The 15039-nt window shown below is 29.0% G+C and overlaps 2 protein-coding genes across 2 annotated transcripts; both read right to left on the reverse strand.

Moving 5' to 3' along the window:
* Positions 1 to 3911: 3911 nt before the first annotated feature.
* Positions 3912 to 6804, reverse strand: LOC102609509 (tyrosine decarboxylase 1-like). The gene is made up of 2 exons (XM_052445106.1): positions 6113 to 6804; positions 3912 to 5187 (listed from the first exon to the last, which is right to left on the reverse strand). Exons 1-2 carry the CDS (start codon positions 6783 to 6785, stop codon positions 4307 to 4309), a joined length of 1554 nt encoding a protein of 517 aa, XP_052301066.1. The 5' UTR covers positions 6786 to 6804; the 3' UTR covers positions 3912 to 4306.
* A 4048-nt stretch (positions 6805 to 10852) lies between these two features.
* On the reverse strand, positions 10853 to 13666 carry LOC102620806 (protein FAR-RED IMPAIRED RESPONSE 1-like). Its single transcript, XM_052431409.1, has 4 exons — positions 12720 to 13666; positions 11519 to 11621; positions 11208 to 11276; positions 10853 to 10939 (listed from the first exon to the last, which is right to left on the reverse strand). Exons 1-4 carry the CDS (start codon positions 13664 to 13666, stop codon positions 10853 to 10855), a joined length of 1206 nt encoding a protein of 401 aa, XP_052287369.1.
* Positions 13667 to 15039: the final 1373 nt, after the last annotated feature.

Genomic DNA, 15039 nt, shown 5'->3' on the forward strand with positions numbered 1-15039 from the left:
TCTAAGTTTTTGTTTTGTTTACCATTTTTTCTTCTAATTTACAACTCCATCATTTGTTTACCCTCTTTTCCATTAATTTACTAGCTTTATGTATGGTTTACACATTTCTTGTTTCATTTTACACTTAATGTCAATTTACAAGTTTTAAGTCATTTTTTAAAGTTTTTATTTTATTTACAAGTTTTTATCGCAATTTACAACTTCATCATTAATTTACCCAATTTTCCATCAATGTGGTTTACACATTTTTTGTTTAATTTCACACTTAATGTCAATTTACTAGTTCTATGTTATTTTTCTAAGTTTTTGTTTTGTTTACTCTTTTTCTTTTAATTTACAACTCCATCATTAATTTACTCATTTTTCCATCAATTTACTAAATTTATGTGTGGTTTACACATTTTTTATTTCATTTTACACTTATTGTCAATTTACAAGATTCGTGTCATTTTTCTAATTTTTTGTTTCATTTTACACTTATTTTCAATTTACAAGATTCATGTCATTTTTCTAATTTTTTGTTTTGTTTCCTCTTTTTTTCTTATAATTTACAACTCCATCATTAATTTACCCACGTTTCCATCAATTTACTAGTTTTATGTGTGGTTTACACATTTTTTATTTCATTTTACATTTATTGTCAATTTACAAGTTTTAAATCATTTTTCTAAGTTTTTGTTTTGTTTACACTTTTTTTCTAATTTACAACTCCATCATTAATTTACCCTATTTTCTATCAATTTACTAGTTTTATGTGTGGTACACATTTTTTGTTTCATTTTACATTTATTGTCAATTTACACGTTTTAAGTTATTTTTCTAAGTTTTTGTTTTGTTTACCATTTTTTCTTCTAATTTATAACTTCATTATTTGTTTACCCTCTTTTCCATTAATTTACTAGTTTTATGTGTGGTTTACACATTTCTTGTTTCATTTTATGCTTAATGTCAATTTACAAGTTTTAAGTCAGTTTTCAAATTTTTTTTATTTACAAATTATTCTCGCAATTTACAACTTCATCATTAATTTACCCAATTTTCCATCAATGTAGTTTACACATTTTTTGTTTAATTTCACACTTAATGTCAATTTACTAGTTCTATGTTATTTTTCTAAGTTTTTGTTTTGTTTACTCTTTTTCTTTTAATTTACAACTCCATCATTAATTTACTCATTTTTCCATCAATTTACTAAATTTATGTGTGGTTTACACATTTTTTATTTCATTTTACACTTATTGTCAATTTACAAGATTCGTGTCATTTTTCTAATTTTTTGTTTCATTTTACACTTATTTTCAATTTACAAGATTCATGTCATTTTTCTAATTTTTTTGTTTTGTTTACTTTTTTTTTTCTAATTTACAACTCCATCATTAATTTACCCACGTTTCCATTAATTTACTAGTTTTATGTGTGGTTTACACATTTTTTATTTCATTTTACATTTATTGTCAATTTACAAGTTTTAAATCATTTTTCTAAGTTTTTGTTTTGTTTACACTTTTTTTCTAATTTACAACTCCATCATTAATTTACCCTATTTTCCATCAATTTACTAGTTTTATGTATGGTACACATTTTTTGTTTCATTTTACATTTATTGTCAATTTACACGTTTTAAATTATTTTTCTAAGTTTTTGTTTTGTTTACCATTTTTTCTTCTAATTTATAACATCATCATTTGTTTACCCTCTTTTCCATTAATTTACTAGTTTTATGTGTGGTTTACACATTTCTTGTTTCATTTTATGCTTAATGTCAATTTACAAGTTTTAAGTCATTTTTCAAATTTTTTTTATTTACAAACTATTCTCGCAATTTACAACTTCATCATTAATTTACCCAATTTTCCATCAATGTAGTTTACACATTTTTTGTTTAATTTCACACTTAATGTCAATTTACTAGTTCTATGTTATTTTTCTAAGTTTTTATTTTGTTTACTCGTTTTTCTTTTAATTTACAACTCCATCATTAATTTACTCATTTTCCCATCAATTTACTAAATTTATGTGTAGTTTACACATTTTTTAATTCATTTTACACTTATTGTCAATTTACAATATTTGTGTCATTTTTCTAATTTTTTGTTTCATTTTACACTTATTTTCAATTTACAAGATTCATGTCATTTTTCTAATTTTTTGTTTTGTTTACTCTTTTTTTCTTCTAATTTACAACTCCATCATTAATTTACCCACGTTTCCATCAATTTACTAGTTTTATATGTGGTTTACACGTTTTTTTATTTCATTTTACATTTATTTTCAATTTACAAGTTTTAAATCATTTTTCCAAGTTTTTGTTTTGTTTACACTTTTTTTTTTCTAATTTACAACTCCATTATTAATTTACCCAATTTTCCATCAATTTACTAATTTTATGTGTGGTACACATTTTTTGTTTCATTTTACATTTATTGTCAATTTACACGTTTTAAGTTATTTTTCTAAGTTTTTGTTTTGTTTACCCTTTTTTCTTCTAATTTATAACTCCATTATTTGTTTACTCTCTTTTCCATTAATTTAATTGTTTTATGTGTGGTTTACACATTTTTTGTTTCATTTTAAGCTTAATGTCAATTTACAAGTTTTAAGTCATTTTTCAAAGTTTTTATTTTATTTACAAGTTCTTCTCGCAATTTAGAACTTCATCATCAATTTACCCAATTTTCCATCGATGTGATTTACACATTTTTTGTTTAATTTCACACTTAATATCAATTTACAAGTTTTATGTTATTTTTGTAAATTTTTGTTTTGTTTACTCTTTTTGCTTCTAATTTACAACTCAATCATAATAAGTTATTATTATTTTATTATATTATTATTCAGTAAAAATATTATTATAATTATAATTTTCTTCTTCTTCTTCTTCATTACTATTTGTGAAGATATTATTATAATTATTATTATAATAATAAGTTTTCGTTGTTGTTGATGTTATTATTTATTAAATATTATTATAATTATAATTATTTTTCATTATTTTATTCTTATATTGTTATATTTATGAAAATATTATAATTACAATGAAGAATTTATTCAAATATTTTTATAGTTATAATTTATTATTACTATTATTATTATTTTCATTATTTTTAAATTTTAATTATCATTTAAATTAAGGATAAAATGGGCATTAGGAAATTTAGTTGGGGGAAAAAATTATTTATGGGAATAGAAGTAAACGCGATTTTGGAAGTAAATGCATCATCGATTCCAATTCTAGGATTCCTATTCCCATTGGTAGTAAGTAAACATACCATCAACCTATCGAAGTTAAATGGGGTTGGATTGGATCCATTGGATTGATTGAGTTTGTCACCTCTAGTATGAGATTAAAATGATATTAACATATTGAGTTCGCTAGTATGTTTTTATTTTTATTTAACTAAAAAGTGATAATTTTTATTTTTTGAATTATGTGGGTTCATGATAATTTTATATAAACCTTTGTATGCGATATTAGTTTATATACACACATATATACATATTAATAAAGTCATAAATCTATTAAAATTTTTCTTTAAATTAACTAAAAAATAATGTTATAACAATTATGACACCATCTACAACAAAAAAATTGAAAAAATATATTGTAATACACAAAATTTATAAAAGCTCAGTACTATCATGATGATCAACGCATGAGATCCATTTTGTATATAGAATGAGAGAAAGATGTTACACGCACACACACACTATAATACTATATATATTGTTCAATTAAAACAAAAGAGATGAGGGGCAAAGAGACTAAGCAATATGATTTAATAGATTTAGTGTTCAATTAATTCACCATAAAGCCTGAGAAGGACTTTTATATATATATATATATATATATATATCTCCTACCATATTTACTTATTTGTTTATTTATCTAGGATTAACATGAGAAAGGGCGGCAAGGCAAAGAGTTCTATATATCCATTGCTATGCCTTGCAACAACCATGGCTAGAAGTACCATAGAAAAAGCTTTACGAAAAGCCAGGATTATAGAAGGATTATAACGATAGTACATTTATAGAAGGAGGAATGCAGATGATTCCAACTAGCAGTGCGTGCATACACATATACCAATGTATATATAGAGAGAGAATCCTTCTCTAGTGCAGATGTTTATATTACTGTTGTCAAATGCTTTCACATTATTGAAAATGATTTTGCAGTTAAAAAAATATTTGACAACAGTCTGAGAAATCCTAAAATTCACATTTTAAAAAAATATGTATGCCCGCGATCTAAGAATGATTATATATATTATTACATTGGTTAATTAAATTAACCAATGCGAGATGATTAGCGGCTTGCATGCTCCGGCTCCTGCAATGACAACAGCCGATCAGCCTTTTCCTGAATGAGCTTCCATAAATCATCGACATGACGGTCTTGAGTGAGCGTGGTTCCGATGGAGCAGCGTATAACATAAACACCATCCAACATTGCTTGTGTCAAGAAAGCCCTTCCACTTCCGTTCAAAGCATCAACCAGCTCACGGTTCAATTCTGAGCCCTCGGATTCTCGCTTCGGTTTCAGCCTGAAGCAAACCAGTGCAAATTTTCTAGGCACTACTATCTCAAACCTCTCGTCTTTGGCGACCATTGCCTCAAATCTCTTAGCCATGCTCACATCGCTGCGAATGTGATACATAAGGCCAGAGTAGCCATGTTTGCGAATCACAGTCCATAGCTTCAAAGCTTTGAATCTCCTGCTAAGAGGGATTTGCCAATCTTTATAGTCGATAACAGGCGCAGCGTTAGTACTAGTATTGCTAGCTGGTGATCGGTTTCTCATAATATCTGATTCAGTGGATAATGAATCCACTAGGAAACTAGGATGCTTGACCCACAAACAACAGCAGTCCATGTTAGTGAGGAACCATTTATGCGGATTCAAGCTGATTGAATCAGCAAGCTCAACTCCATTCAAGTAACGCCTGTATTCAGGGCAAATGCAAGCGCTACCAGCGTAAGCCGCATCGATATGGAGCCACAGTTTGTATTCGTTTGCAATTTTTCCGAGCTCCTCAATGGGATCCACCGCTCCTGCACCGGTTGTCCCAACAGTAGCACATAAGTAAAGTGGAACATGGCCAGATTTGATATCGTCTTCGATAGCAGCACGAACCGTATCTGGTGACAGCGAAAACTCAGTTGAAAATGATGTGCGTGTTAGAGCAGCTCATTATGCTGAACAGAAAAAGGTGAAGACTAAGATGAAGAAAATACAGAGCAAGTTACAGGGCAAGTGTGTCAGCATTGCCAGCTCAGCAGATTAGTTAAAGATAGTTGTAAGCATGATGTGCATTGTACTGAAGTTAGTTAGCTCTGATACCATGAAAGAAAATGAAATAAAGTTGTTTGGTTACTAAGAAAATGAATTGACAATCAAGTGCCGAGAGTGAGTATAGAGCTTTGGCATCAGTAAGTGCAGAGCTGACATGGTTACAATCCTTATTTTCTGAGTTGGGAATAAGTTGCATAGAAAAGCCAATCATATGGTGTGACAACATTAGTGCCACTGAACTAGCAAAGAACCCTGTGTATCATTCAAGAACAAAGCATATCGAAATTGATATGCACTTCATTAGGAATAAGGTTCTTGCTGGTGAGTTGATTATTCACTATGTACCAAGTGAAGAACAGATTGCAGACATAATGACCAAGCCTCTCTCATTTGTAAGGTTCAACTACTTGAGGTCCAAACTCAATGTCCATCTCTGTCCTCTGAGTTTGAGGGGGGCTGTTAGAGCAGCTCATTATGCTGAACAGAAAAAGGTGAAGACTAAGATGAAAAAAATTCAGAGCAAGTTACAGGGCAAGTGTGTCAGCAGTGCCAGCTCAGCTGACAGCTCAGCAGATTAGTTAAAGATGGTTGTAAGCATGATGTGCATTGTACTGAAGTTAGTTAGCTTTGATTACAGTTAGTCTTTGGATTAGTTAAATGATGATTACCGTGATTGCATTGTATATAAATAGGTGATGCTTTGTAATCAATAGTTAAGTAAAAAAAAATAAGAATCAAAGTTTGTTAAGGAAATATCTCCAGAATTGTCAATTCATTTTCTTAGTAACCAAACAACTTTATTTCATTTTCTTTCAGTGCGGAGAGGCCGAAAATTTGCTGGAGGGATACCAATTAATTTGGCAGATTTCTGAAGAGCGAAATGTGTTTGATCGGAGGCATAAACAACCAACTTAGTAATGTTGTCAAAGCCTCCTCCAAGTTTTTCCAATGCTTTGTCTCTTGCAGCTGCCAGAGTGCAAACGAGGGATTCACAAGTGCTTCCGTGCAGGACACCACCACCTGTTCCGGAAAACAAAAATGAAGAAGGAAGCTTGAGCATTTTCCCCATCCAATCCATCACAATGGATTCGAGTTCAGTTGCTACCGGAGAAGCGAGCCAGTTGAAGCCAACCACGTTGAACCCCGAACAAAGCATCTCACCAAGAAAGCCAGCAGTGCTTGCATTTGCTTGGAAATAACCAAAGAAATTGGGGCTTTGCCAGTGAGTGAGGCCAGGTAAGATGCAGTCGGTGACATCTTTTAGAATATCATCCAATGACTCTGGGGAATGCGGGGCTGTGTCAGGCAACCGAGCCGACAAATAACCAGGCTCTACTTTGCTTTGAACAGGGTATTTCTCGATGTTTTTGTAATAATCAGCAATGAAATCGATAACAGCTTTCGATTCGTCAGAGAAGCTCTTTGGCTCTAAATCTGCTGAGAAGCTGGTGCCGTGTGTAATATTATTTGCTGAGAGACCGAAACTTCCCATTTTAATTATGGAAAATGCCTCACCAGCTCTCACTTACTTCCTTGCTAGTGGGTGCTTTTATAGTAGCTTTTTATCTTATTTATTTTTGGAAAATTATTATTGCACCACTTTTATTTTTTCTTATATTCATTCAACCACCACAAAATTATAACATATTCTTTACACCACTTTTTTTTTTAATTTGTATTAATTAGTCACTTTTGCACTAACACCGTTAAATAATTTAAATGAAATGTAAATTTTACCCCTAAATAAATTAAAAGACCATTTTATTTTATAAAAAAATTGAAAAATAAAAAAAATTATAATTATAAAAATAATCCTAAATTTAATAAAAATAAATCCCAAAATTTTTATTTTTATTTTTAATAAAAAAAATATAATTACAAATAATAATTGCAAAATTTTTGGATATAATAAAAATCCCCTAAATTATTAAAATTTTAGATTTATTTTTTAATAAATAAATTCAGTTATTTTAATAAACTTTTGCGAAATTATATTTTTTAATAAATAAATTCAGTTTTTTTATTAAAATTTTACAAAATTATAATTTTTTAAAAAATAATTATTAAATTTTTTGCAAAATCTAAATATAATAAAAATCAGCTAAGCACCTCTAGTTGAGATTTATTTTTTATTAAAATTAGGGGTATTTTTATAATTATAATTTTTTTATTTTTCAATACTTTTATAAGATAAAATAATTTTTTAATTTATTTAGGGGTAAAATTATTATTTCGTTTAAATTATTTAATGGCGTTAGTGCAAAAGTGATTAATTGATACAAATTTAAAAAAAAAAATGGTGCAGAAAATATATTAAAATTTTACAATAGTTGGATGAAGATAAGATAAAATAGAGATGATGTAATGATAATTTTCTTATATTTTTATTTGAGTAAAGGGCCAGTAAAGACTCACGAACGCAATTAATGACTACCCCGCATTCAGGCCAGATGCTTGAATTTGATTTTTAAGGTAGAATGGATAGTTAGGTAGATTTGTCGCTGTCACAGGCAATTCAAAACATAAATTTACTAGAAATATCTGAACTGAAATTTATTAATTGACAGAGCGGCTACCCGCTTGCGCAAATAAGATACGAGGATTCTTATAATTTGCGTAAAGACATTAACTTCCTCAAGACTATAGATGTTACCTCATCCTCAAAGTAAGCAGCCAGCCGGTTAATCCTGAAATCCAATTTAATAACCTTCGAACCAACGATTCTACAGAACCCAAGAAGGTTTTAATTACAAGTATTAATATAATGCAAGATAATCGGCAATATTATTACACAGTTTAATAAACTGTTTTTTTTTTTTTGGATTGGTGGAAATATTATGAAATAAAATAAACTCTTTTTTATCACGTTTTTGTTAGATCTGTTGTTGAAATAAATAACACATTTATGTTACCTTGACAATAAGCAAACCGACCAATTTGTCATGCCAAATAATGCCAAACCCCCTCCGCCGGTTTTGTTGATAAATTATTTACGAGTGTCAATGCTTGCACCAGATTCTTGGCTTTCTTGGATGCAATAAAAATACAAACCAAATTCATGATATAAACGTGTGGATTTACTAGAAGTATTGCCAGTACCTTCCAAAAAAATTTTAAAAAAAAACCTCAAATTAAGCTTCTGCCAATTAAGTAGGATAACTTTTTTAATTATAAATTGATAATAAATAGCAACATTCTTTGAATAATACATATATATTTAGTAGGAAGATCTTATTTATTACTAAAATTTTAATTAGAATGATAATTTTTAATATTATTATTTATTATTATTATTTAATATTTAAATAGTAAAAAAATTTATTTTCTTTAAGGAGTAAAAATGTCAATTAATTGCCCATTCTCATTCGTTTGGTAAGTAAGCATTATCAATGATTCTCGTTCCTCATTTTCATTCCCCAATCCAAGAAGTAAACAAACTCATTATTGCTTTTGGGAGGCTCAAAAATAATTTTAAAAATTTAAAAGTTAAATTTGGTGTTTAGCAAATTTTTTTAATAATCACTTTTGTCAAAATCACCCTATCAAACAGTAAATTTTGAAAAGAAAAGGAGTAGATTTTGAAAATCTGCTTTTGAGATGGCCAAATAAAAAAATAAAATTAATAATATAAAAAATTATTTTAGTTATCAATTATTATATGTATAAAATAAAAATATTTTATATATATGTTGATAAATATTTAAATAATTTTTATTCAGTATTATGTCCAATTCAATTATTTACATTCTTACAATAGTTTAATAATAAAATTTACTAAACTCATACAACTGCTTTTAAAACTTACAACATTTTCAAAAATAAATTTTACTGAACATTTAATTGATTCTCTTCACAACTGACTACTTCTACAATACAACTAATAGTAATTATTTTAAAACCTACAACATTACTAAATCGGCCCTAAGTTGATTCTATTTCACACTTTTACAATGAAAAAACTTTAATAGTTTTAATATTTTTGTTAAAAGTATTATTTAAAATACCAAATACTACTAATGAGGGGGAAAAAAAAAAGCGAAATCCTCGTATTATTTGACTAAACTCATCAAAACCCTATGATATTTTAAAATACATCCAAATTCTCGTAAGTGTCAAGTACTTTTTTTTATCTTATTATTTTACCCATGGTCGTTGTTTGATGTCGAGAATATGAAAATGCTTAATTATTTAATTCATTGAATAATTTTTAAATCATAATTAACTGAAAATTAAATGTAAATTTATTAGAAAAGTAAGGGAATTGTCATAATTTTGTAATTAATTCTGAATTTTTTTAAAATTAATTGAAAATTTTAATTACACAGACTATCTTTTGGAGAATAATAAGTTGAGGTTAAATTAAAATTATGAATATATATTTAATTTTTTAATAAATTCTGAAAACATTTTAAAATTAATTAAAAATTATCAAAATTTCCTTTTTTCATAATTTTAAATTTAATTTTTCAATTAATTATGATTAAAAAATTATTCAATTAATTAAACAATTACAAGCATTCATATTCTCAATTTCAAATGACTATTAAGGGTAAAATGATAAGATTAGCAAAAATTTTGACGTTCAAGGGGATCTAGAAGTGTTTTAAAATGTCGAGGGGTTTCGATTAGTGCTGTCAAAGAACAAGAATGTTTTACTCTTGTTTTTTTATTATTAATTAATTTTTATTTCATAATTACAATATTTTTAAGCAACTGAGAGCACAAATCAGAGAACCTTTTACTGCCAAGTTAAATCCAAGCAATTAATTAAGCCCGAAATTTGCAAGGCAGTCGGCTACATTATTACATAGTACAATAAACTCTTATCATACCTAACTTTTAGGTGGTCGTACGTTACAGCTAACAAAGTGAGGTCCTATGAAATAAAATGAACTATTTCCAACATGAGGAGTGCTACGGTCAGTCGCCCATTTGGGCGACTCACTCACTCGCTCTTTACAAATTTGACAAGTGTTTATTTTTACTTTTTATTGGAATCCACCCATAACAATTTCGTCTCATTGTTTTCGTAACTCAATGAATACTTTTCCACCCACTACTTTAAATATATTTACACTTATTTGCCATTCACTTTTTTGTTCAAATACTAAATTGCCCTTATCTTTTTGTAAAGCTTCTTCAACACACTACTTTTTCACCTGCTCCTTAGTTCTCACTTTTAACAGCACCATACGAATGGAGAGCACTGGTGTGTGAAAGTTTTAAAATCAAAATATAGTCTCAACTGCCACAAATGATGTTATCATTTGCCATTCACTTTTCTGTTCAAACACGAAATTGCCCTCCTCTTTTTGTTTGCTAGTAAAAAATTCTAAAAAATCATACAACCCAAACTATTACACCCCTGCACTCTCAACTATTCAATTGAAACAATTTCAATTTATAAATTTCATTGTCCCAAATAGTTCTTAGAGTACAGTTCTATTACAAAAAAAGGAACAATCAACAAAATTTACAATTACTTCCAATGGCACAATTTTTTTTCAAAGAACATTGATCACAAAAATAGTTCTTCTTTGTGGATTGAACAATTCTCCATTAGAGAACAAAACCTTGCCTTTGCCTTGAAAGCTTCTTTATAATTTTAAAGTGTCCAGAGATCTTATTGTTTGAATATATTCCAACCTATACACATAAATAAATGTTATAAAAACATTAATAATAAATTATAACAATCAATAAATATTTAAAGAAGGTATTACCATCATTAAACATTGTTGATTTATAACCAACATCTGATAAATATTCACCAGAAAAATTCTTCAAAGAAGCATAATTTTCCTATTGGACAATTAAGATTTATTCGATATAAGTTCCAATAAATACAAAAAATTAATATATGATAAATCACAATATAATATATGTAAAAAATAAAATAATATAGGTAACATACTAGTTCTTGCAAGCAATCTTGTGTATCACAAAGATCAATAACATTCTCATCCCTTATGGCTGAATGTTCCTGGGATTAAAAATAGAAAAATTGAAGCTATTAAATATAAATAAATTTCTAATAACTACAAAAAGAAATGTAACATAAATTTTTTTATATAACAAACCATTATTTGAGAGGAATTTTTGGTCCCAACATTCTTTAGAACCTTTGAAAAAAAAAAAGATGTTATCATTAATAAATAAAAATATAATAATTTAAATGTGTCATTAACAATACACACACACACAGATATATATATATTAACTAACCTTTCTCGAATTGGTGTTGAGTATTCTTTTCTTACATTTCTCAATTCCTTTCTTCATTCTTTTAGGAGCTCCTTTCGTACTTGATATTTGTGGATCAAGTATTGAGATATCATCCAACAAATTACCATCAATATTTTCCTTGTCAACTTTGTAAGCCCCATCCAATTCAACTTCATGTTCTTTGAGAGAACGATTCACCCTTATACATTTTTCCAATGCATCTTGTAATGCACAGTATGCAATATTGAAACTCTCACTGGATAATGAGCCTTCCTCACTCAATTTTGTAGCTTGATAAAATAACTTGTCGAAACGTTGTTTTTTGAACTGTATTCCCTTTGGAATATTACTTGTAGAACTTGTAGAATCCAAACTCTTTGCATTCTTACTCCATCGCTTTAATATGTAATGAGGTGGAATACTAAAAACACCAAGGGATTGAAGAACGCATAGAACATGCCTACAAAGAAATCCATTATACTCAAATAATCGACACAAACAATTAATTTCTTGGCTCCTTACTTCCCAATTCACCATAAAAGCTACATTTTTCTCAAAATCTTTAACTTCAAAGGTTTTTATTGTGCCAACTTCCAGCTTTTGTTCTGAGAAACATGCTGATGCTCCTAAAACTTCAACTTGAAATTTCTTGAAAACTTCATGTGTATAGATTCTGGACATTTGTTTTTCAAAGGGTGAAGGAGACTTTAACACCGGTTTCTTATGCAATGTACTGAAACTTGCATAAGCTTCCTTTTCTTGTCTATCTTGTAAAGGCACTTTATATTGTTCAACAAATTCTTTCAATGATGTCTTCTTGCTAACATATTTGTCAAAAAAAGAGTTGATGCTTTCGGACCGTTGAGTTGTAGATAATCCAGCAAAGAATGTATCCCTCATGTAAGTAGGCACCCAAAACTTGCGATCTTCATATAATGATCCTAGCCACTCATTTCCTTCAAGCTCAAACTCTCCAATCATATTCCACCATTTTTTCTCAAAGTCCTCCTCCAACCATGAGTTGTAAACACAATCATTGAATATCCTCATAAAAGATTCATCTTTTTTTATCACATAGCTAAGTTTTTCAGGAATCTTCCTTAATATGTGCCACATACAAAACCGGTGTCGTGAATTTGGAAAGACAATAGAAATGGTTGCTTTCATAGCTTTGTCTTGATAAGTTAATATAGCAATTGGATGCTTTCCACCCATAGCCCTCAGCCATGTTTGCATTAACCAAACAAATGTCGACGTAGTCTCATCCGCAAGCAATGCACATCCAAGTAATATAGACTGAAAATGATTATTTACACCAATAAAAGGAGCAAACAGCATTTTATATTTGTTTGTAATGTATGTAGTATCAAAGGAAACAACATCTCCAAAAATCTTATAATCCTCTCTGCTAGTTGCATCCACCCAAAAAACATTTTTTAACCTCTGTTCTTCATCTAAGTCCACTGCATAAAAGAAATTAGGATTCTCTTCCTGCATTTGCATAAAGTGGTTAAGCATTGCTCTAGCATCACCTAATTCTAATGCTAGTCGACGTTCTTTATCCAAATGGTTTCTAATATCTTTTTCTGTGTACCCAATATTTTCATATCCACCATTTTTTCTGGCTATTGCAGCAAAAATCTTATTTGTACCAACACCAACTGCATGCAACATATTAATGCTATGTGTATTGGAAAATGCAATACTTCTATGGCATGGAAAATAATGTGCATGACTAGGATAAAGTTCATGGTTATGCTCTTTTATGAAATTTTGAACATACCACTTGCCACAAGAGTTTCTTTTGACATGCAACAAAGCTTTGCAATCTACTTTCAAACATGGTCGTTGATTGATAGCAGTAGATTCCCGTTTTATTCCATACCTTGTACATGCAAACTTTGCATCAATAAATTCTCCCGATAACTTTGATCGACGGCTGGATTTCTTTGAGATACCAAACCCCGTACACTTAGCATACCTTAGATAGAAAGAATATGCATCATCTTGTGTATCAAACTCCAACCCAGTATAAGGCTCTAAATTCTTGCCATCTTTATCATCCACCGTGTTTTCATTCACCACATTTCCATCAATCACATTGCCGCACTCATCCAAATTTGTATTTAAATCAATCTGTAAATTCATGACTACCTAAAGATACAAAAAGAAAAATGCAAACAACAATAGTGTATAAATAATTTGCATTATAAATGCAAGCATTGATTTTCATATAAACTTACTGATTATTCAAACACAATTATAAATAATTAGTTCTTTAATAAATAAATACCAATTAACTTAATAATTTTCGTAATATAAAAAGAAAATAAATACTCAATTTTTCTTCTATTATTATGCATTAACAATAACAAATCATCATGACAGCTAATATATATAGCAAAAATGATAGTATTTTTAATTTTAAATAAATAATAAAAAATCTAATGTAATTTAGGTGATAGTATAAAATGTTGTTTTATAAAAAGAAAAGTTAAGTAAATTTACCGGGAATTCACCAGAATCAATTTCACTAAACAACTCGTTTGTGGCAGCTGAGACTATATTTTGATTTTAAAACTTTCACACACCAGTGCTCTCCATTCGTATGGTGCTGTTAAAAGTGAAAACTAAAGAGCAGGTGAAAAGGTAGTGTGTTGAAGAAGCTTTACAAAAAGATAAGGACAATTTAGTATTTGAACAAAAAAATGAATGACAAATAAGTGTAAATATATTTAAAATAGTGGGTGGAAAAGTATTTATTGAGTTACGGAAACAATGAGACGAAATTGTTATGGGTGACTTCCAATAAAAAATAAAAATAAACACTTGTCCAATTTATAAAGAGCGAGTGAGTGAGTCGCCCGAATGGGCGACTGACCGTAGCACTCCTCTTCCAACATTTCAAGTATCACGGGTTAGTTAGGTCTGTTTTTGAAAAAGTGCCCCACATGCGGGGAGACATTTCTCGTACCTTCACGGTAGGCAAACCGACCAATCAATGTCAAGCACCTCGGCCGGTTTTGTTGATAAATTATTTACGAGTGTCAATTTCTTGTACGAGATTTTTGACTTTCTTGGGTGCAATAAAAGTACAAACCTAAGGCATGATATAAACGTGTGGATTTAGTAGACGTATTGCTAGTACCTTCCAAAAAAAAAAAAAAAACCTCTCAAATTAAGCTTCTGCCAATTAAATAGGAAAACTTTTTTTTTATTTATAAATTGATAATAAATAGCAACATTCTTTGACTAATACATATATATTTAGTAGGAAGATCTTATTTATTTTTATATTGAAAATAGAGAACAATTAATATCCTTTAGAGTTAAGATAGATGAATTGTTGTTCCATAACCTAGCTGCATGATTGTATGATAAAGATCCGCTGGGAAGATGATGAGGAATCAACATGCTTTTGATTTGATGCACGTGCTAGCTGCAGGCAATTCAAAGGCCTTCCGCAAATTATATATCGACTTCAACGTACCCGAAAATATATATGTTACAAGTTGGTGATG

This window comes from Citrus sinensis, chromosome 7 (assembly GCF_022201045.2).
Source record: "Citrus sinensis cultivar Valencia sweet orange chromosome 7, DVS_A1.0, whole genome shotgun sequence".
Lineage (NCBI taxonomy): Eukaryota > Viridiplantae > Streptophyta > Magnoliopsida > Sapindales > Rutaceae > Citrus > Citrus sinensis.

Bases quoted from the DNA above. Each gene is read 5' to 3' on its own strand.
- LOC102620806 (XM_052431409.1), bottom strand. From the start codon at position 13,666: ATGAATTTACAGATTGATTTAAATACAAATTTGGATGAGTGCGGCAAT. The intron at 11,277-11,518 runs GTTAGTTAATAT...TTTTAATCCCAG, and splicing joins TCAACACCAATTCGAGAAAG to GAACATTCAGCCATAAGGGA. The intron at 10,940-11,207 runs GTATGTTACCTA...TTATGTGTATAG, and splicing joins AAGATTGCTTGCAAGAACTA to GTTGGAATATATTCAAACAA.
- LOC102609509 (XM_052445106.1), bottom strand. From the start codon at position 6,785: ATGGGAAGTTTCGGTCTCTCAGCAAATAATATTACACACGGCACCAGC. The intron at 5,188-6,112 runs GCACTGAAAGAA...CAGCATAATGAG, and splicing joins AGCAAATTTTCGGCCTCTCC to CTGCTCTAACACGCACATCA.